Raw genomic sequence first — 19,781 nt, forward strand, 5'->3', positions numbered from 1 at the left:
GGCGGGGCCGAGGGCAGCGCTGCCCGAACCTTTATAGAGGCCGGGGACACCGGGGGCGGGACCGCGACATCGCCCCTGCCCCGCCCGGCACCCGCTCAGGGTCCCCTCCCTGTCCCTCTGCCCGACGGGGCGATGTCCCCAAGCCGTGCGGTGTCCCCAGCCCTCGGCAGGGATGTGCCACCCCAATGTCCCCTCCGTGTCCCCTTCCCTCGATTGGGTGTCTCCTCCATGTCCCCCTTTAGGGGGGTACCCGCCCATGTCCCCCTGCCTTTGGCATGTCACCCTCCGTGTCACCTTACCCTCCATGGGAAGACACCTCCCCATGCCCCAGCCGCCAATTTAGGTGTCCCATGTCCCCCTGCCCTTGGCTGGATGTCACTCCCTGTCCCCCTGTCCCCTATTGGAATGTCCCCCCATGTCCCCCTGCCCTTGGCTGGGTGTCCCCCCTGTCCCCCTATCCCCCATTGGGATGTCCCCGTCCCTGGGGCAGAGACCCCCCCGTGTCCTCCCCCAGGGTGACCTTGGCCCTGAATTACTCTGCCAGGAGGATTTGGATGCCCAGGGGACCACACAGGAGCCCAGTGTCACCCCGAGGCCACCAAACTCCCGGGGGAAGGACTTGGGGTCCCCCTTGGCGCTGTGAGCTCTGTGCCCAGCCCGGCTCCCTGCACAGCTGATTTTGGGGGGCTCAGGGCACCCCGGGGAGGGGAGGGGACAGCCCCAGGGATGCCCTGGTGGCAGCAGCAGAGCGGGGGGGGCTCTCCCCGCACCCCCCAGCTCGCCCCGCTCGGCTGATGGGATTCAGATGGTCATTAGGGGCCGAGATCCTTAAAAACCCCGCGGCTTTTCCTAACGAGCTGGGAAAAGTCACACCTCGGCCCCGCTCAAAGGCTCCCCCGGGGGGGCTCGGGGCTTTATTGGGGAGGAAATGGGGCGAGGGGAGCCGGGCTGGGGTCACATCTGCCCCACAGCATCCCCCTCGTCCGGCTCTTCCCAAGGGACCAAGCCCGGGCTGGGAATAACCGCGAGTTGGGGAAATCCTCCCTGGTCAGGAGCATCCTCTGCTCTGCCCTGCGGCACCCCCGGGGGGGGCAGATGCACGTGGGGACCCCCAAATCCGCGCTACCGGGGCACCCCCGGCCTGGAGCCTGCAGGTGGCAGCTCCCCAGGGGGGTCTGTACACCCCCCCAAAAAAAAAAAAATCCAAAAAATCCCGTGGTGGGCACCGTGCCCGGGGTGATGCCACATTCCCGGGAGGAGCACAGGGACCCCTCCCGCTGCCGTGGGGGCAAATAAAGGCCCTGGGGAGGGGGCAGAGATGAAAGGGTGGCAGATTTGGTGTTATTGAGACTTTAATTACGGCCTTGGCAAGATAAAAAGGCAGGAGGCCCTCGGTGGGCTCGGCTGTGTTTGGATAGGAGGTGCTTTCCCTTTTTTTATTCCCTTTTTCCTCTCCCGTGTTTGATGGAGCTCAGCAAACACCCCTGGAACCCTCCCACAGCCGGGTGGTCCCGGGATGGGGGGGCTCAGCATCCCTGAGCTGGGTGTGGGGCTGGTGGCACCTGTGGGATTGGGATCCAGGTGACCCCGGGCCAAAATGGGGATCCTGGGACCCAGAGGTGCTTTGGGATCCGTGGGGGTCAGGTTCACGTGGTGTGGAGCTGAAATTGGGATTCTGGTGTCCCCATTTGGTATTTGGGATCCGTGGGGTTGGGATCCCAAATGATTTGGGGCAAAATGGAGACAGAGGCAGCCAGCAGGTGTTTGGTTTTCTTTGTTTCTTTTCCAGATGGGAGAATCCTGGCCTGGAGAGATGGAAGGGAGGTGTCAGAAATTTGGGGAGAGCAGGGAGGGCTGGAATTGGGGTCACTGCCCACAAACCCAGGCTCTCCTTTCAGCAGGTAGTGGGATGTGAATCCAGGCATGGCTTGTGCCTAATTTTCAGGCTTAATTGCCAAGGCTCCGGCTCCTGAGCTAATTAATGACAAAGCTGCTCATTAGTCCCGGGCCGGCAGTCTGGGCAGGGTGTGGATTGCAGAGGGACTCCAGGATCCCTGGACAGGCTCAGAGTGACCCCGGGACCCCCCTCAGCTTTGTGTCCATCCCTCTGTCCACTGTCCGTGTGTCCATCCCAGCTTTCACCCCCAAAAATCCCCTGCGCTGTGGGGCCAGGGGCACCCCCAGCCTGCCGGGAAAAGCGATTTTCTACCAGTTCAGCCAAAAATTCTGGAGAAAGGGGAAGCGTTTGGATACCCACCGCCATCAAGTGGCTGAGGAAGGTCCAGACCTGACCCTCGTCCTTTGTGGCATCGTTTTATCGGCATTCCACATCAGCCCCCGTGAAAATCCTCTCTTTTTTTCCAGTTATTAAAGGTCTCCCACCTGCATTTGGGATGCAGAGCAAAGCCCTCCCTTAAGCACCCTAAGATATGCAGCTCCACTTCTTCTCTCCAAAGACCTGACCCAGCTCCAGGGAGGTTTTCCTAAGCAGGACTTGAACGTGCACAGGTCACCTTGGCTGTTTGAGGGTGAAAATACAGGAAAAATAAAGAAAAAAAAGTATTGTTAAACCCTGGCAGATATCCCTGACCTGAGAACCTCCTTGTACAGGAACTTTTGGAAGCTGAGAGCTCCACCAGAGAAATTTCTGCAAGTAATGACATCTAGAGCTGAATGATAGGGGATAGAACGTGCCCCAAATCCCAAACTGGGGGTGTCCTGCAGCAGAGCTGGGTGCTGGGAATGGGACCCTTGGGACTGGGATGGGTTTCCCAGGGCTGGGATGGATCCCTCAGCAATTGAGGCAGCAGGGGTAAGTCGTGGTCAAAGCTTTTTCCATTCACCCAAAGGAAAAACGAGGATTTTGTTCTTTTCTCCATAATCTTCCTTTTTTCTGTTCTGTTTTGGAACTCTGGTTCTTTCTCCTGGGGTTCCTGCCCTGCCCTTCCCACTCTGCTTTGCTCCTGCTCCGTACCCAAACTCCTTTGGATGCTGGTGGTGCCAAAGGAGCCACTTCCAGAAAAAAAAAAGAAAATCACTTTTTGGAGCATCTGGATCCGATTCCCAAAGGCACCTGAAGTGCTGAGCATCTCTGATCCACAGGGATCCCAGTTAGCAGGGAACATCCCAGTTAGTGACAATCCCAGTTAGCAGGGATCCCAGTTGGCTCAGCTGCAGTCAGTCAGCAGCCAGCTCCTGTCGCCAACCATCCCAATTAACAGGCTGCTAATTACTGGGGATGCCAGTCAGGGCCGATCCTACTGAGTGTACCCGGACATCCCAGTTATGGGGATCCCAATCAGTTATGGGGAACCCTATCAGTTATGGGGATCCCAATCAGTTATGGGGACCCCAGGCAGCGGGACCCAGAGGATCCCGGTTGGGAGGAGCCGCAGGGCAGGGTCCCAGAGCAGATCCCAGTGGTATCCCAGTGAGGAATTCCCAGTAAAGTCCCAGTGAGGAATTCCCAGTAAGGTCCCAGTAAAGTCCCAGTTGGGTCCCAGTGGGGGCCCGCGGAGCCGTTCCCTCAGTGACCGCCAGAGGGCGACGCCAGACCGCGCTGAGCCCCGGCGGCACCGGGAGGGGACAGAGGGATGGGGACACTGGGATGGGGACAGCGGGGTGAGGACAACGGGATAGGGGACAGTGGGATGGGGATACGGATGGGAACATTGAGATGGGACAGTGGGATGGGGACAGTGGGATTGGGGACAGTGGGATTGGGGACAGTGGGATGGGGACAGCGGGATGGGGAGAGTGAAATGAGACAGAGGGATGGGGACACTGAAATGGGACAGTGGGGTGGGGACAGAGGGATGGGGACACTGAAATGGGACAGAAGGATAGAGACAGCAGGATGGGACAGTGGGAGGGGACACACCAGAACAGGACACACCAGAGTGGGACGCACTGGGCCAGCACAGCGGGGTGGGGGACACCAGGGCTGGGTGGGACATCAGACTGGGACACACTGGGATGGGATAGCCAGGATGGAAGACACCTGGAAGGGACAGTGGGATGGGACACAGGGGGTGGGACGTCAGGATGGGGCACAGCAGGATGGGACAGTGGGACAGGACACAGAGGGATGGGACAGTGGGATGGGACAGTGGGATGGGACAGTGGGACAGGACACAGCGGGATGGGACACCCCAGTGCCAGGAGGTTTTTCCCGGGATGTTTATCACGGAGGTTTATCCCGATGGATGAAGGGGGGTTTGAGCTGTCCCTTCTCCCTCCTTTGGTGCCATCGAGCCACACGAGCTCTGGCTGAGCCTTTGGGTGTCCATGTGGGACGTGTCCCCACCACCCCAAGGGACAGCAGCGATGGGGACCATGGGAAGGGGGAGCTTTGTCCTTCACGTGCTGATTTGGGGACAGCAGGACCAAACTCCTCTGACTCCCCAGGGCCGCCAGCCCCTCGCTGGGTCCCCCCTTTTCTCACCATCTGCCCCCCAAATGTGGGAGGGGTCAGCGCCCCTCCATCTGCCCAGCGGCAAAGTCACTCGCGGTGTCATTGCCAAATCCAGAGGCGCCTGCGGAATTGATGGAGCCGGATTTCCACCCCGCTCTGTCAACACGGCCCCTTGGCCTCCCCCGGAGCCCCCTTAATCCCGCACACAATTGCAGTTCTCTGTGCAAACAGCTCGGGGGGGGCTGCGCATGATAAATGTGTCCTTAGGGGGGGCTGAGGCGGGGGGAGCGAACCCCGGCATCGCTAACGGGGGATTGAGGCCGCCCCAAACCCTGCGCCCTTCCCTGACCCCAAATCCCACCGGGAATACGGGGGGGGGCCGCTCCTGCCCGCTATTCCCACCCCATTATCCATTGATTGACTTCTGGGGAGGGTAATAAAAGCCAGGGATTGATGCTCTGAATCCCGGCCGGAGATCAAACGGAGCAAATTTTCCATGTGGGATCCGCTGGGTAAAGCCCAGAGCGTCGATTTTACCCCCCCTTGGAAGGGCGAGTGAAGGGGACAGGGGGGCAAGGGAGCCTCCAGCCCTCCCCGCTGCGCCAAACAATCAGAATAAAAGCAAATTATTTCTCCCATTTCCCTTCCCGAGATGAGCGATAAAGTGTCCATCCCCAAAAGCGCCTGATAACGCTTTAATTTCACTGCGAGGGCTAAAAATGCCATTTCTACGCAAAGCAGGGCCCCGCTCTCCTCCCCGGCCAGCTTTTGATAAATGTTGGGTGATTTTTTTTTTTTTTCCTCCCCTCCTTTTATTTATTTTTTTTTCCTCTTTTTTGCCCATTCCCCGTTCGGTTGGCGCAGGGGAAATGCCCCCGGAGCTACGAGCTCCGCACAATAAAGCAAAATCATATTTTAGTCAAAATAGGCAGACGGCGCTCGCAGCCAACTTTCAAATTAGCATTTTGAGGGCAAATATGCAGCAATTTGAGATAATGAGGCCTGATTATTCAATCCAATGAATGTTAAATAGGCAGCGAGGGCGCCCGCGCCTTATCTCCCCCGCTTTCCATTTATTTGACTTTAGTTTAGTTTTAATCGTTTCCCATTTGAACTCTTTATTTGTCTTGGCTCAGGCCCCTTCCCCCACAGCCCCACTGCCCTGCTCTCCCTCCTCCATTCCCGGGCATCCCTGCGCTGCCAGCTGGGATTCTGCTCTGGAATTCTGCTCTGGGAATTCTGATCCGGGAATTCTGCTCTGGAATTCTGCTCTGGGAATTGTGATCCGGGAATTCTGCTCCGGGAATCCAGCCCCTTGCCCATGGATCCCAACCAGTTCTGCTGTTTGTATCCCAAGGAACTGGGATTTGGAATTGGGGTTGGGGCAGCTCTGGGTGTTTTGGTTTGCAGGGATGTGCATCCTTAGGGACGAGATTCCACGGAGCTGTGGAATGTTCTGGGTTGGAAAGGACAAATCCAATCCAGTTCAGGGATATGGAACTGTCCCAGGTGGATCCAACCTGGCCTTGGGCACTGCCAGGGATCCAGGGGCAGCCACAGCAAATCTGGGAATTGCAGCCCAGGCAGGAATTCCTTCCCAAGATCCCAGCCCAATCTCCCCTTTCCCAGTGGGAGCCATTCCCTGGGTCCTGTCCCTCCAGGCCTTGTCCCCAATTCCAGCTCTCCTGGAGCCCCTGCAGGGACTCTGAGCATTCCCTGGAATTTTCCCTTCTCCAGGGGAACATTCCCAGCTCTCCCAGGCTGCCTCCAGAGCAGAGGGGCTCCAGCCCTGCAGCAGCTCCGGGGCCTCCTCTGGACTCTCTCCAGCAGCTCCACGTCCTCCTGAATTTGGGATCCAGGCCTGGGGCAGCTCTGCAGGTGGGGTCTCACCTGAGCACGGGGGGGGGGGGGGGGGGGGGGGGGGGCACAGGGACACAATTCCCACCTTTCCTGTGGGATCAGCCCAGGCCTGGGGGGTTTGGGGTCATTTCCAGCCTCTCACACCTTCAAGGTTCTGCATTCCCAGCTCTGAGCTCCAGCACAAACAGATCCAAAGTCCCAACGAGCCCTGGGAATGGGATCCCAGCCCCAGGAATGCAATCCCAGCCCCAGGAATGCAATCCCAGCCCCAGGAATGCAATCCCAACCTTCCCAAGCCAAGCCTGGCTCTGCATTCCCAATCCCACCTCCCACTGTTCAGCTCCCGATGCTCCTGCAGCGATTTTCTTCATTCCATGAAAATCCCATTTCTGTCCCCATAAGGAATTTCTCCCATCCCCAGGGAGGGGCAGCTCCAGGCTGGGAAGATCCAGGGCTGAGCAGCTGCTGCTCCCATTGGGATGGAGAGCAGGATTTTGGACCAAAAGTAGAGAAAAAGAGAAAAAAAAAATCACTTTATTTGTGCTTTTTTCCAGCTTCCTTCCAGGATGGGAGCTGGGTTTGCTGGGACTCCACATCCAGGATGTCACTGCAGTGTTTTAGGGGAGGGAGATTCCGTGGAGGAGGAAGAAAAAAAATGAATTAATCAAAAATTGAAGGAATGGTTTAAGTTGAGGGAGAAACTAAAGGAAAAGAAATTAATTAATCAAAAATTGAAGGAAAAGTTAAAGTTGAGGGGGAAATGAAAGGAAAAAAATTAAATTGAAATTGAAGGAAAAAGATAAAATTGCAGCAGAAAAAAAAAAGCCAAAGCAAAAATTGATGTTAAAACAAAATTTGAAGTTGAAGGAAAATTTAAAGCAAAAAAAAATTAAAGTTGGAGCAAGAATGAAAGGAAAATTTCACTCAGCCCAGGCTTGCTGCAGAAGCTGCAAATGATCCCTGTGCTCCCTTTGATTCCAGAGTGGAATAAAAAAATACAGTAATTGATTTCAGGGGTAATTAAAAACCCTCCTTATGCATCGAACGCAGAGGTGAGCGTGAAATCAAAGAGATGAATAAATACGAGAGAAATAAACAGGGGCAGGGAAGGTGAAGGGAGATGAAAAAAAAAAATCCCAATTATGGAGGTAAAAGATGGGAAGTGGCGGAGAGGAGGAGATGTGGAGAGAGCAGAGATAATCAGAGCAGAAAAAAATGGGGAAAAACAATCAAAAAAAGGGAAAATCAAAAGCAGATGCTGAGGAGGGATAAGGGGTGGCCGGTGGAGTAGGAACAGGGCCTGGACTGGAGGGATAATTGGATTTTAGTTCATCTCAGGGGCGATAAGAAATTCCTGGTGTAGGATTTTTATTCCTGTATGAAGCATATTTTAATGGGGTATTTGAATAGGGCTGGGGCAGCACCCCCGGACAGAGAAAATCCAGAATTTTCTGCAGTTCATGTGAGTGCTTGGAGGATTTTTGGGGTGAAATGTGGCTCCTCCTGCACTTCAGCCCTGTCAGCAGCGTTTGGGGCAGGCAGGAGCCCCAAAAACAGGGAAAGGGACACGGGAATAATGGAATTATGGGGGCTGGACCTCAAAGCCCACTCAGTGTCCCCAAAAACAAGGAAAGGAACACAGGAATAATGGAATTATGGGATTATGGGGGCTAGACCTCAAAGCCCACTCAGTGTCCCCCAAAACAGGGAAAGGGACACGGGAATTATGGAATGATGGGGGCTGGATCGCAGAGCCCACTCAGTGTCCCCAAAAACAAGGAAAGGAGCACAGGAACCATGGAATGTCTGTGCTGGAAGGGACCTCTGTGCCTGCTCTGTGGTGTCCCCAAAAGCCGGGAAAGGGACACGGGAATCACGGAATGTTCGTGCTGGAAGTGACCTCGGGTCTGGCTCCACAATGTCCCCAAAAATAAGGGAAGGGACACAGGAATTATGGAATGGCCAGGCAGGAATGGACCTCCGTGACTGCTCTCTTGTGTCCCCAAAGAAAGGAAAGGAACATGGGAATCATGGAATGATGGGGGCTGGAAGGGACCTCAGAGATCTTGTGGTGTTCCCAAAAGCAAGGAAAAGGACATGAGAATCATGGAATGTCTGTGCTGGATGCGACCTCGGGGCTGGCTCCGTGGTGTCCCCAAAAGCCGGGAAAGGGACATGGGAATCATGGAATTATGGGGGCTGGAAGGGACCCCACATCCTGCTCTCTGTCCCCGAAAACTAAAGAAAGGGACACGGGAATTATGGAATGGCCAGGCAGGAATGGACCTCTGTGCCTGCTCTGTGTCCCCAAAAGCAAGGAAAGGAACACGAGAATCATGGAATGATGGGGGCTGGATCTCAGAGCCCTTGTGGTGTCCCCAAAAGCCGGGAAAGGGCCACGGGAGCCGTGGAATGTCCGTGCCGTTAGGGAGCTCGGGGCTGTCCCCGCGCTGGAGCGGAACGGGCGCGCCGGGAGCGCGGGGAGCGGAGCGGGGAGCGATGGCAGCGATAGCGCAGGGCCCGGAGCGCCCCCGCCGCCCCCGCCGCCCCTTATCGCGACGGGATCGGGCACGGGAACCGCGCCGTGACCTCGCCCCGGGCACGGAACGGGCACGGAGCAGCGCGGGGTTAATGGGGTTAATCAGCGCTGGGGCCCCCGTGCCTCACCTGGAAAGATCCGCAGGTGGGAGGGGAGGCGGGGATGGCTCGGGGACACCGGGGGTGATCCGTGGGGACAGCGGGAATCTGCTCCCGTGTGCGCGTGGTCACGGGAGAACCGCCCTGGGGGACACACAGGTGTGGGGTGTGCAGGTGAGGGGGGTGGGCAAGGGCACAGCTGGGAATGGGCACAGCTGGGCATGGAAAACCTGGGAATGGACACAGCTGGGAATGGGCACACCTGGGTATGGACGATCCTGGGAATGGACACACCTGGGTATGGACACACCTGAGCATGGGCACACCTGGGCAAAGACACAGCTGGGTATGGACACACCTGGGCATGGATACATCTGGGTATGGACATTCCTGGGTATAGACACACCTGTGCGGGGACACACCTGTGCAGGGACACACCTGTGCTCACACTCGCGGGCACACCGCGCCCGTGGCGGGTCTGGGGCACAGACGGGCGGAGTCACGCCGGGGATGCGGGGCCGGGGCTGCCCCGGGCCGTGGGGATGTGCGTGTCACGGGTGTGACCGAACGGGAGTGACCGCACCGGGAGTGACCACAGGGGAGTGACCGCACCGGGAGTGACCACACGGGGGTGACCACACCGGGAGTGACCACAGGGGTGTGACCACAGGGGTGTGACCATGATGGGTGTGACCATACTGGGGGTGACCACAGGGGTGTGACCGTACTGGGTGTGACCACACGGGGGCTGCGCGTCCCCCCGGCCCCGCCCCCGGCCCCGCCCCTGCACATCCCGAGCCCCGCCCCCTCCCCTGCCAGCCGGGGCGTGGCCTGGGCCGGGCCAGGGGGCGGAGTCAAGGCGGGGTGGGCGGGGCTAGAGCAGCTCTGGGGGCGGGGCTAAGACGTAGGGGCGGGGCTATCTCGCGGCCGGGGCCGGTGCCAGAGCGCGTTGTGGGCGTGTCCTGCGCCGTTGTGGGCGGGTCCTGCGCCGTTGTGGGCGGGGCCGGCCCGGCCGGTGTCGCTCGCGCTGCGGCAGCGGCGGCTCCGGAGCGGGGCCCGGCCCGGCCCGGCCGCTTCTCCCGGCCCTGCCCTGCCCCGCCCGGCCCGGCCATGGCGCTGCTCCGGGCAGCCGCGCTGCCCACCGAGGGCTGCCCGGCCTGGCTGCCCACGCACGTCCAGGTGACGGTGGTGCGGGCCCGCGGGCTGCGCTGCAAGGGCGGCGGCGGCGGCAAAGGCAAAGCGGGCGGCAGCGACGCGTACACCGTGATCCAGCTGGGCCGCGAGAAGTACAGCACGTCGGTGGCCGAGAAGAGCGGCGGCAGCCCCGAGTGGAGGGAGGAATGTGCCTTCGAGCTGCCCCCCGAGCCCGGGGCCTGCGCCGGGCTGGTGCTCACCGTGATGCACCGGGCGCTCGTGGGCATGGACCGGTTCCTGGGCCAGGCCCTGGTGCCGCTGGAGCCCGGCCGGCAGCGCGGCCGCGAGCCCGACGAGCGGTGAGTGCGGGGCACGGCCGGGGCTGCGGGGCAGCGGGGTGGGCGAAATGGGGAGCCAGGGTGGGCACATGGACCCCCCGTGTGTGCCCTGGGAGTGGTGTCCTGGCATCCTCGTGTGCCCCAGGGTGTGGTCACGGCATCCCTGGACGGGCAGTGGGGTCACTGTGTGTGCCAGGGTGGGCACATGGAACCCCCCAGTGCCCTGGCACGGCTGTCACTGGGTCACTGTGCGGCTCAGGATGGCCACTGGGTACCCAGGGTGGGCACATGGAACCCCCCAGTGCCCTGGGATTGGTGTCCTGGGATCCTCGTGTGTGCCAGTGTGCTGTCACGGCATCCCTGGGTACCCCTGGAGGGGCAGAGGAGTCACTGTGTGCGCCAGGGTGGGCACAGGGGATCCCCCAGTGCCCTGGCATGGCTGTCACTGGGTCACTGTGTGTCACTGCGGGGTCACTGTGTACCCAGGCTGGGTGCTGGAGGAGCAGGGACATCACGAGTTCCATGGACACCCTGGGGACGTGCCACAGGGATTAGGGTGTGGCATGTCCTGGGAAGGGTTTATCCCCCATCCCTGGGCTGTGCCCGCAGCAGGAAGGGTGGCACGGGTTCCCTGGTGCCCTGGGAACATGTCCCGAGGCTGGGCTGGCATGTGTGACCCCCGAAGGACACCGCAGGACTCGGGGATGCTCCAGGAAGGACATATTGGGAGGGGGTGGGATATGGCCAGGAAGGTGTTGTGGAACAAGGGCTGGAAGGGAATCGTGCTGGACAAGGCACCAGAACATCCATCCATCCATCATCCATCCATCATCCATCATCCATCCATCCATCCATCCCTCCATTTATCCATCCATCATCCATCATCCATCATCCATCATCCATCCATCCATCCATCCATCCATCCATCATCCATCCCTCCATCCATCCATCCCTCCATCCATCCATCCATCCATCCATCCATCCATCATCCATCCATCCCTCCCTCCCTCCCTCCATCCTTCCATCCCTCCATCCATCCATCCATCCATCCATCCATCCATCCATCCATCCATCCATCCATCCCCCCGGGACAGGATGGCCCCAGGTCCCTCTGCATCCCAGCAGGCTGTCCCTGCTTCTCTCCTGGGAACCATGGCACAGCTGCACCTCGTGGTTTGTCCCCTGATGGCCTTTGCAGCCTCCCCGTTGTCACCTGCTTTGTGACAGAGGGTCCCCAGTTTGGGGGTGCAGACCCCCAACCCCGTGCTGCCTCCAGCACAAATCCCTGTGAATGGGGGGAATTGCTGATCCTCCTCCTTCTCCAGAAGGGTTTCAAACAATCAGAATGTTTTCGAGCCTTTGCCAAGCACAAAAATGCAGGAATGTGGCTGGAAATCCTGCAGGGAAGGAGTTTTGGGGGCTTTGTTCCAGGGAGCAGCCCCCCCCTGCTCCCTGGCCCCCCGAATCCCGGGAATTCTGCTTGGCTTGCTGCCCGAAGCTGCGGGCTTGGAGAGGAGCCTCCCTCGCCCTCCTACCCAGGGCAGCGCAGGGATTAGCAGGAAAAGGGGTTGGAAAAACTTTTCTTCCCGTGGAGAAACGCGGCTCCCACAGCCCTGGAGGCTCCCGGCTGCCTTAAAATGGGAGCGTGGGCAGGGAGCAGAAATGAGTAACCCCGGAGATCCTGGCTGGGAGTTCCCCCCCAGGGTTTATTTTGCTTTTCTTAGCTAAATGCTGGCAGGCTGGGCGGTGTCACAGGAGCTGGGTCGGGATTTTTGGGGCCTAATTGAAACCAGCAAAGCTTGGGAGAGAGACGGGGGGATGTGGAACAACTCCATGGTTTGGGGGATGAGCTGGGGCAGGGGCTTGGGGACAGCCCTGCCCCTGTTTTGGGGGAGCTGTGCAGAGCAGGAGCCCCGTGAGGCCCCACCAGGGCTCAGTCCTTGCTCTGGGCATCTCAAAGGTCTGGTCAGGGGCTGTTAATCCCAGGGGAGCAATGTCCAGCCTGGCCTGACCCCGTGTCACGGCTCCTGCAGCCAGGGGGAATCCAGGCTGTGAGGTTGGACATCCCCAGGGGGGTGGGGAAGGCTCCAGGGAGACTTTCCAGAACCTTCCAGAGCCTGCAGGGGCTCCAGGAGAGCTGGAATTGGGGACAAGGCCTGGAGGGACAGGACCCAGGGAATGGCTCCCACTGGGAAAGGGGAGATTGGGCTGGGATCTTGGGAAGGAATTCCTGCCTGGGCTGCAATTCCCAGATTTGCTGGGGCTGCCCCTGGATCCCTGGCAGTGCCCAAGGCCAGGTTGGATCCCCCTGGGACAGTTGAGGTGTCCCTGCCATGGATGGGGTGGCTCTGGATGGGATTTAAGGTCCCTTCCAGCTCACCCCATCCCATGATTCTCTCATTTGCTGTCTGTCTCCCTCCCTTCCTGTGGCTTTGCTTGCATAAGGAAAATTCACTTCCCCTTGTGGCATTCAGGATCAAAAAGAGTTTTAAAACTCTTTATTTTCACCCGTGGCCCCCGAGGATGGAAGTGAGCACAGAAAACACGATGGAAGCTCTCCCCCTGTGTCCCGAGGGTGGCTGGCAGCTCTGCAGCCTGGACAGGCCACACTGTTTATTTTGGAGGAGAATTCCAGGGGCTGGAGCTTGTCCAGCCAGGTGGGAGAAGGATCATGGGGAGCTCAAGGAGTTCTGGCTCTTTGGGAGCTTCCAACCAAGCTCCAGCATCTGCTCCAGCCCTGCTGGAAACAACTTTGTACAGGAGGAAACTTCCATTCCCAGATTAAAAAGAGCAAAACAAACAAAACCGAGGCTCCCACCCTCGGGGCTGGCCCTGCTGAGCCCACCCAGGTCTGTGCTGGGGAGATAACGGGGCTGAGCCTCTGTCCCTGGCTGGGTGCTGGGCTCCCATCCTCACCCTGCTGCCAGCTGCTCCAGCAAAGGATCCATTGTCAGTGTGCTGACCTTGCTCTCATTTCCCTGCTGATTTTTTTTTTTTTTTTTTTTTTTTTTTTTTATTGCACAGAAACTTCACCGGTGATAATTATGATCCTTGTTTTCAGCTTGGTGGAAAATGTTCCGTCAAACTTGGCCTCTTCTCCGGGCAGGAGCTGCTGGGGAGGCCGGGGGTGTTTATGAGCTGCCTCGTGCAGTTTAGTCTGGGTCATTTCGGTGCTTTGCCAGGAGAAAATCAACTCCTGGAGTTGCACAAGAACAGCCCGAGAGCTCTCATGGCCTTTTTGGGCATCCCAGGGTTTGTCCCACACTCAGGCAGCTCCAGGGATTGGGCTTGGGAGCAAAGCAAGCTCTGAGCATCATTTCCCCCTCTGCACTTGGGCTTTTGTGTGTCCAAAGAACCCTGGGCAGGATCTCCTGGTCCTCACCTCCCTCCCTGACCTGATCCTGCAGTTCCCTGTCCTGTGCTCAGTCCCTGCAAAATCAGGAGCCAGCTCAGGAAAAGAGGATTTTGGGGAACTCACAATTCAGCTGTTGCTTCTGCTTCCCAACATCGAGGAAATGCCCTTGGAGTCCCCCTGGGGGCTCGTCCAGGGACTGTCCCCTCCACACCCAGAACATCTGCAGGCACCTGGCAGAGCTGGGATTCTCCAGCTGACATCAGGCTGGGTTTGCATGGAATCAGAGAATCCCGGAGTGGTTTGGGTTGGAAGGGACTGTAAAAATCATCCAGGGCCACCCCTGCCATGGCAGGGACACTTCCACTGTCCCCAGTGTCCAACCTGGCCTTGGGCACTGCCAGGGATCCAGGGGCAGCCACAGCTGTTCTGGGCACCCTGTGCCAGCCCTGCCCACTCTGCCAGGGAACAATTCCTGCCCAAAATCCAGTTCTGGAAAAGCCATTCCCTGTGTCCTGTCCCTCCATCCCTTGTCCCCAGTCTCTCTCCAGTGGATTTGGGGACCTTTCCCTTGGCCAAGGTGTCACATCCCTTGGGTGAGCAGCATGGGAGGGGACACTGAGTGGGGACAGGAGGTGCCTGGGAACCCAAAATATCTTTGATTTTGCTGTGTGGATGTGAGGCTGACGGTGGGAGGAAGCAGCAAAAATCCAAGATTTCCTGGGCTGGCTAAAGCAAGGCCTTAGTTGCCATTCCCTGATTTCTCTCTCTCTCTGAAGTTCCATTATTTGCCTTGTGTCCCACAGATCTCCCAGCCCCTCGGACATGGGAGAGGCAAACACTGACCTGCCAGGGCTCAAACCCCAGGGCTTTGCAGCACAGGGATCTGGGTTTGAGGGACAAGGAATGCAGCAGGAATCAGAATTCCTGGCTTTGCTTTTCCTGCAGTGACTTGCAGTTGCTGCCTGGGCTGGCAGTGACAGGGAACTCGTCTGGGGGAGTTGTTCCCTCTGCAGAATTAGCTCAGCTCTGACTTCCCCAAAGCCCTTCCGTGCTGCACTTCCCTCTTCTTGTTCCTGTTCCTGCCCAGCTGTGGGGGCACCTGCTGCTCCCTGGGCTTCAGTGGGGCTGCAGCATCCCCAGCCTGGCACAGGGTGGGACTCTCCTCCCTCTCCATCAGCAAAGGACTTTTCTTTTGGCTGCCAAAGTCCTTGAGGCCACCAGGGCTTCCCTGTGGTGATGGAGCTCCTCTGGGACCAGGCTCCTGAAAAGGGACAGGGAATTCCTTGGGTTTGGGAGGAGAATTCATGGAGCCAGAGAGAGGAAGAGGAGGAGGAGGAGGTTGTGAGCCCCAGCCCTGGCATGGGCAGGGAGGCTGGGACAAGCAAAGGGCTGATCCAGAGGCTCTCCAAAGGGACCCATCGTGCCCAGTGATGGGTGCTGCCCCTCTGCTCGGTGTGTTGGGACTTGCAGGGCTCCCTCAGAGCCAAGGATGGTCCCAAATCTCACCTGGCACTTGTCCCTTCCCCTCAGTGGTGGGACCCATCCTGTCCCCTCCTTGCTGTGACAAATGCCTTCCCTGGCACTGTGCTCGTGTTCCCCCTGGAATGGACCCACTCTCATCTCCTCCTCCAGCCCCTCTGGACACGCTGTGCTTGTGGTATCTCCCTCCCTCATTTAATTAAGATCAGGAGATCATTAGCAGAGGAATGAGGCTGTGGCAGCTCCCTGGGACCCGGTGCTCGTTTCCATTCCCAGCGTGGCCTTGGCTCCCTGTGCCTCTCCCAGGGGACATTGTCACACCCAGGCTTGGAGCTCACTCTGCTCCCTCTGGAGCCCGAGCCCAAATCCCTGCAGCTCTGTCCTTGGCAGGTCTGTCCTCAGGCCGGGGAGAGGGACAGACCTTGCAGTGGGCTGGGGAGGAAGTTTCTGCTCTGGGCTAGATTTGGGATGGGAGGTTTGGATCCGAGGACAAAGAGCCCTTTTCCCTGTGCTCAGGGTGCCCAGCAAGGCTGGTGAGGGTCTGGGAGGTGCCAGGAGTACCAGGGAGATCCTTGGATGCCCTGACTGGGATGGGCTGGGAATGAAAATGGAGCTCGGAGGTGTCGTTGTGTGTGAGGCAGGAAACGCCCTGGTGTGGAAATGCTGCAGGGGAGGAGGGGCTGGAGCTGCCAAAAACTGGGTCAGGATGATCTGACACACGGAGGGCAGCCAGGGCTGGGGTGGCATCTGTGGTGACACCAGGACTGGGGTGGCATCCTTGGTGACACCAGGGTGGGATGACATCCATGGTGACACCGTGCTGGGACCTGCTGCTGGGCTCAGGATGTTTTCCCTTTTTTCAAATTTGTCTCACTCATGAGCAGGGGTTGATGTGATGGATGACAATCCATGTGTGACCTGTTCCCAGAGCGGGTGTCACTGGTGTCCCTCTCCTGGGGCTGGTGTCCCTTTCTTGGGGTTTGTCCCTTCCCTGAGGTTGGTGTCCTTTTGGAACAAACATTGCCAAGCCTCTGGGTGCTGGTTCTGTGTGCAAACCCTACCGTGGTGCTTGTCCCAGCTGGAAGTGGAAACGATTTCCACTGGAAAATCCACTGGATTCCACAAACTCCACTGGAGTTTGTCCTGTGCCCCCTGTGCAGCAGCTCCTGCTGCTCTGCAGAATCACAGAGTCAGCTCAGGGCTCCTGTTGGTGTCACTTTGGCCAGTGTCACCCAGGGACCTTGTCCCCTGTCTTGTGGTGTCTGGGCAGCTCAGGTCAGCACTGGGGTTCTTCATTGGCTGCTGGGAGGACACAAGGTGTGGGTGCTGTGGAGCGTGAGTGGATAAATCCAGCTGGGGTGGTCATGTCCTGGCTCCTGCTGGAAATGTTTTATGGTGTTTTACAGCTCCTTAAATCCTCCCTCCTCCCCTCTTCCCACCTTTCCATCTTGTGCTGGAGAAAAGACTCAGATTTTTTTAGCCCACAGTGGTTTGAGATGAAGCTGCTGCCTGTGGCACCGTGCTGGTGGCTCAGAGCTCCTCTCCATTCCTGGGGTCTATCCTGGTCCAAAAACTGTCCATCCCAGTATCCCATCCTGTATCCCATCCCAGTATCCCATCCCAGTATCCCATCCCAGTATCCCATCCCAGTATCCCATCCCCCTGCTTGCCTCTGGGCCTTGTCCATGAAGCACCATCCCAGTGCCATTCCCACACCATTCCCAGTGCTCCCAGTGCCATTCCCACACCATTCCCAGTGCTCCCAGTATCCCGTTGGCAGCAGGAATGGGTGGCTCTGGGCCCAGCCCAGCCTCGAGGAGCAGCTCCCTGGCTGGGGCACAGCCTGGGGGGGCAGCACCAGCTGGGGCAGGAGCAGGGCTGGATTTTCCAGCTTTTCAGGCTGTTCCTGCCATTGGGTCCCACTGGGCTGAGAACATCTCTGGGAGTGCTGGGATGAGCCCCTGAGCCAGTGCCAGTCCATACTGGGATTAACCCTCCAGCAGTGCCAGTCTATACTGGGATTAACCCTCCAGCAGTGCCAGTCCATACTGGGATTAACCCTCCAGCAGTGCCAATCCATACTGGGATTAACCTTCCAGCCAGTGCCAGTCTATACTGGGATTTTCTCACTGGGAGTGCTGGGATTAACCCTCCAGCCAGTGCCAGTCTATACTGGGATTTTCTCACTGGGAGTGCTGGGATGAGCCCTCATCCAGTGCCAGTCCATGCTGGGATTTTCTCACCTGGGTTCCTCCTGGTTGTCCCAGTGCCCAGGAATTCCTGCCCTCCCACACAGCGTGGCTGGGGTCAGCCCCTCTGGAGCTGGGCCTGGCAGAGCTGGAGCCCAGCAGAGGAGCAGGGCTGGGCTGTGCAAGGAGCTGGGGGTTGGTTTTTGGAGTTTTGTTTATGAGCATTTTTCTCGGAAGAACATTTGGAGAGATGAACTTCCCACCTCAGCTGCTCCATCCTGTGTTTATTTTCCATCTGTGCTTTTAGCAGCTTGCAGGGATCACCTGGCAGGATCAGCCATCCAAAAGCAACACTGGAAAAGCAGCACTGCACAAAAGCAGCACGGCACTGGCAGGGGAAGCTGGGGCAGGAACACAGAGCCAGACTAAAAAGCACAAAATTCCCCGGGGCTGGGTTGTTTTCCACCCTGTGCTTCCCCTGCTGGGTAGGTGAGCTTCCTCCTGGCCCAGCTGCCTCAGCTGCAGGCTCAGGGAATTGTCCCAGTGCTGGGCCCTCAGAGGGGCTGTGCCAAGAGGAGCTGACCTCTGTTTTCCCTGCCTTGGCTTCTCCGTGCCCTGCCCTGCTGTGTCACTGTGGCAGCCCAAGGGAGCCTTGATTTAAGGCTTGGGGCTCTCGTGTCCTTGTTGCAGGGATGAATCAGCAGAACGTGCCAGGCTGGAGCACTTTGGGAAGAGCCTCTGTCTGTGTCTGGCACTGCTCTGAGCTGTGAAAGCTCAGAATTCCTGCTCTCTTTGAGGTGAGCCCCACACTGGGGGCTGGGGAGCCGTGGCTGCTCCCAATCCCAATCCCTGTGCCAGCCCAGCAATGGGACCTGCACATCCCTCGGGAGCCTCCCCAGCCCTGCAGCAGCTTCTCCTTTCCGGGCAGTTCTCACTTTGAGGTTTCCTCTCTGCCCAGCTGGGCTGAGGCACTGCTTCCTTCCCCCTCTGTCTCCCCAGGCTGCTCCCCAGAGCCTTCCCTGTGCGTGGATAACACACCCTGGGCTCCCTCCCTCTGGGCATGCACACCCAGCAAGGCTGGGTCTGTGGTGTGACAGGGCAGAGAGCACATTTGTTACAAAATGTGTGTTTTCTGTTTGTATTCTCTGTTTGTATTGTCTCTATTACAAATGTTACACAGTTGTTTGCAAAAGCAAATTTCTGTGGCTTGTGCCTTGCCTCTGGCTGGAGCTGCATCCCCTGGAGGTGTCACCCTGGAGGTGTCCTATGGATGTACCACCCTGGGGTGTCCCTGGGCTCTCCATTCCCTGGATGTGCCACCCCAGAGGTGTCCCCAAGCTCTCAGGATGTCACCTGGCAGGGCAGGGGGCAGAGGAGCAGCTCCCCATGGAGCAGAGGGTGCTGACCCATGGGTGCTGACCCGTGGGTGCTGATCCCATCCTCTGGAAGAACATTCCAGCTGCAGAGAGCCAGGCAAGGAGCACAGGCTGGGCCACACCCCAGTCCTGATCCACCAGCTCTGGCTCTGGGATGGAGTTTAACTGAATTTTAATTCCAATTTTGTAACCAGCACAGGCTGTGTGGGGCTGGGACCCCTCCAGACCTTGGTAGGATCCCTCAGAGTGGGTGGCTGGAGGTGAGTGGCTTGTCCTGGGTGTCCAGGAGCTGGATCCCAGCTGTGGCCTCCAGAACAACCCCAGAAACAAATCCATGTGCATCCCTGGGGCTGGATGTGCTTGGCACAGCTCCCTCCATCCCCTGCATCATCCAGAGTCTGACTGATGTCACCCAGTTCTGCTCCTTCACACCTGCAAACGGGATTTTATGTTTGTTTTCCAGATTTGTTGTCTATTCCCATTAAAAATGTCTTGTCCTTCTCCAAGGTGTGACCTTGGGTGGTCCCAATCCAGAACCCCCCTCCCAGGATCCCCCCAAGGGCAGCTCCTGGGAGAAATTTGGGGAAGCTGAGGGCTGTGGGATGGGGTTCCTGGTGAAAAGCTGCTCTGGGAGTTTGTGTGTTGCTGTCTGGGATTTGATCCCTCCCCAATCCCAGGAGTTTGCAGCTCCTGTTTCCACTGGGGTTGATTCATAAAAATCCCAGGCACAGGACATGGAACAGCTGAATCCTCCCAAACCCTCATCCTGTGCCATAAACTCAGAGCTCAGCCTAAAAATAACCCTGCTGCCTGTTGGAGGTGCAGCCCTGAGTGTTGATGAGGTCTTGGGAACCAAAAATAGCTCCTGAATCCCAGCACAGCAGAGGTTTTGCTGCTTTTTGGGGCAGCTCAGGCTCAGCACCCAAATTCCCTTTGGTCTCCCAGGGTTGGCAGTGATGGGCTGGGAGATGCTGGGGCCATGTCCAGGCTGTTCCATTC

The 19,781-nt window shown here is 58.2% G+C and overlaps 1 protein-coding gene across 3 annotated transcripts in view; it reads left to right on the forward strand.

The window, feature by feature from the left end:
• Window positions 1–9,901: 9,901 nt before the first annotated feature.
• RAB11FIP5 (RAB11 family interacting protein 5) overlaps window positions 9,902–19,781 on the forward strand; it is a 35,116-nt gene continuing 25,236 nt past the window's right edge. For 2 of the 3 annotated variants that reach the window (XM_088162875.1, XM_088162876.1), the window contains exon 1: window positions 9,903–10,404. In XM_088162875.1, the coding sequence (XP_088019001.1) occupies window positions 10,022–10,404 (383 nt within the window). In that variant the 5' untranslated portion in view covers window positions 9,903–10,021. Of the gene's footprint in view, window positions 10,405–19,781 lie in introns of all 3 variants that reach the window. The other variant, XM_088162874.1, reaches the window with a different exon arrangement.

Source organism: Sturnus vulgaris, chromosome 4 (assembly GCF_052056855.1).
Source record: "Sturnus vulgaris isolate bStuVul1 chromosome 4, bStuVul1.hap1, whole genome shotgun sequence".
In the NCBI taxonomy this organism is placed as follows: Eukaryota; Metazoa; Chordata; class Aves; order Passeriformes; family Sturnidae; genus Sturnus; species Sturnus vulgaris.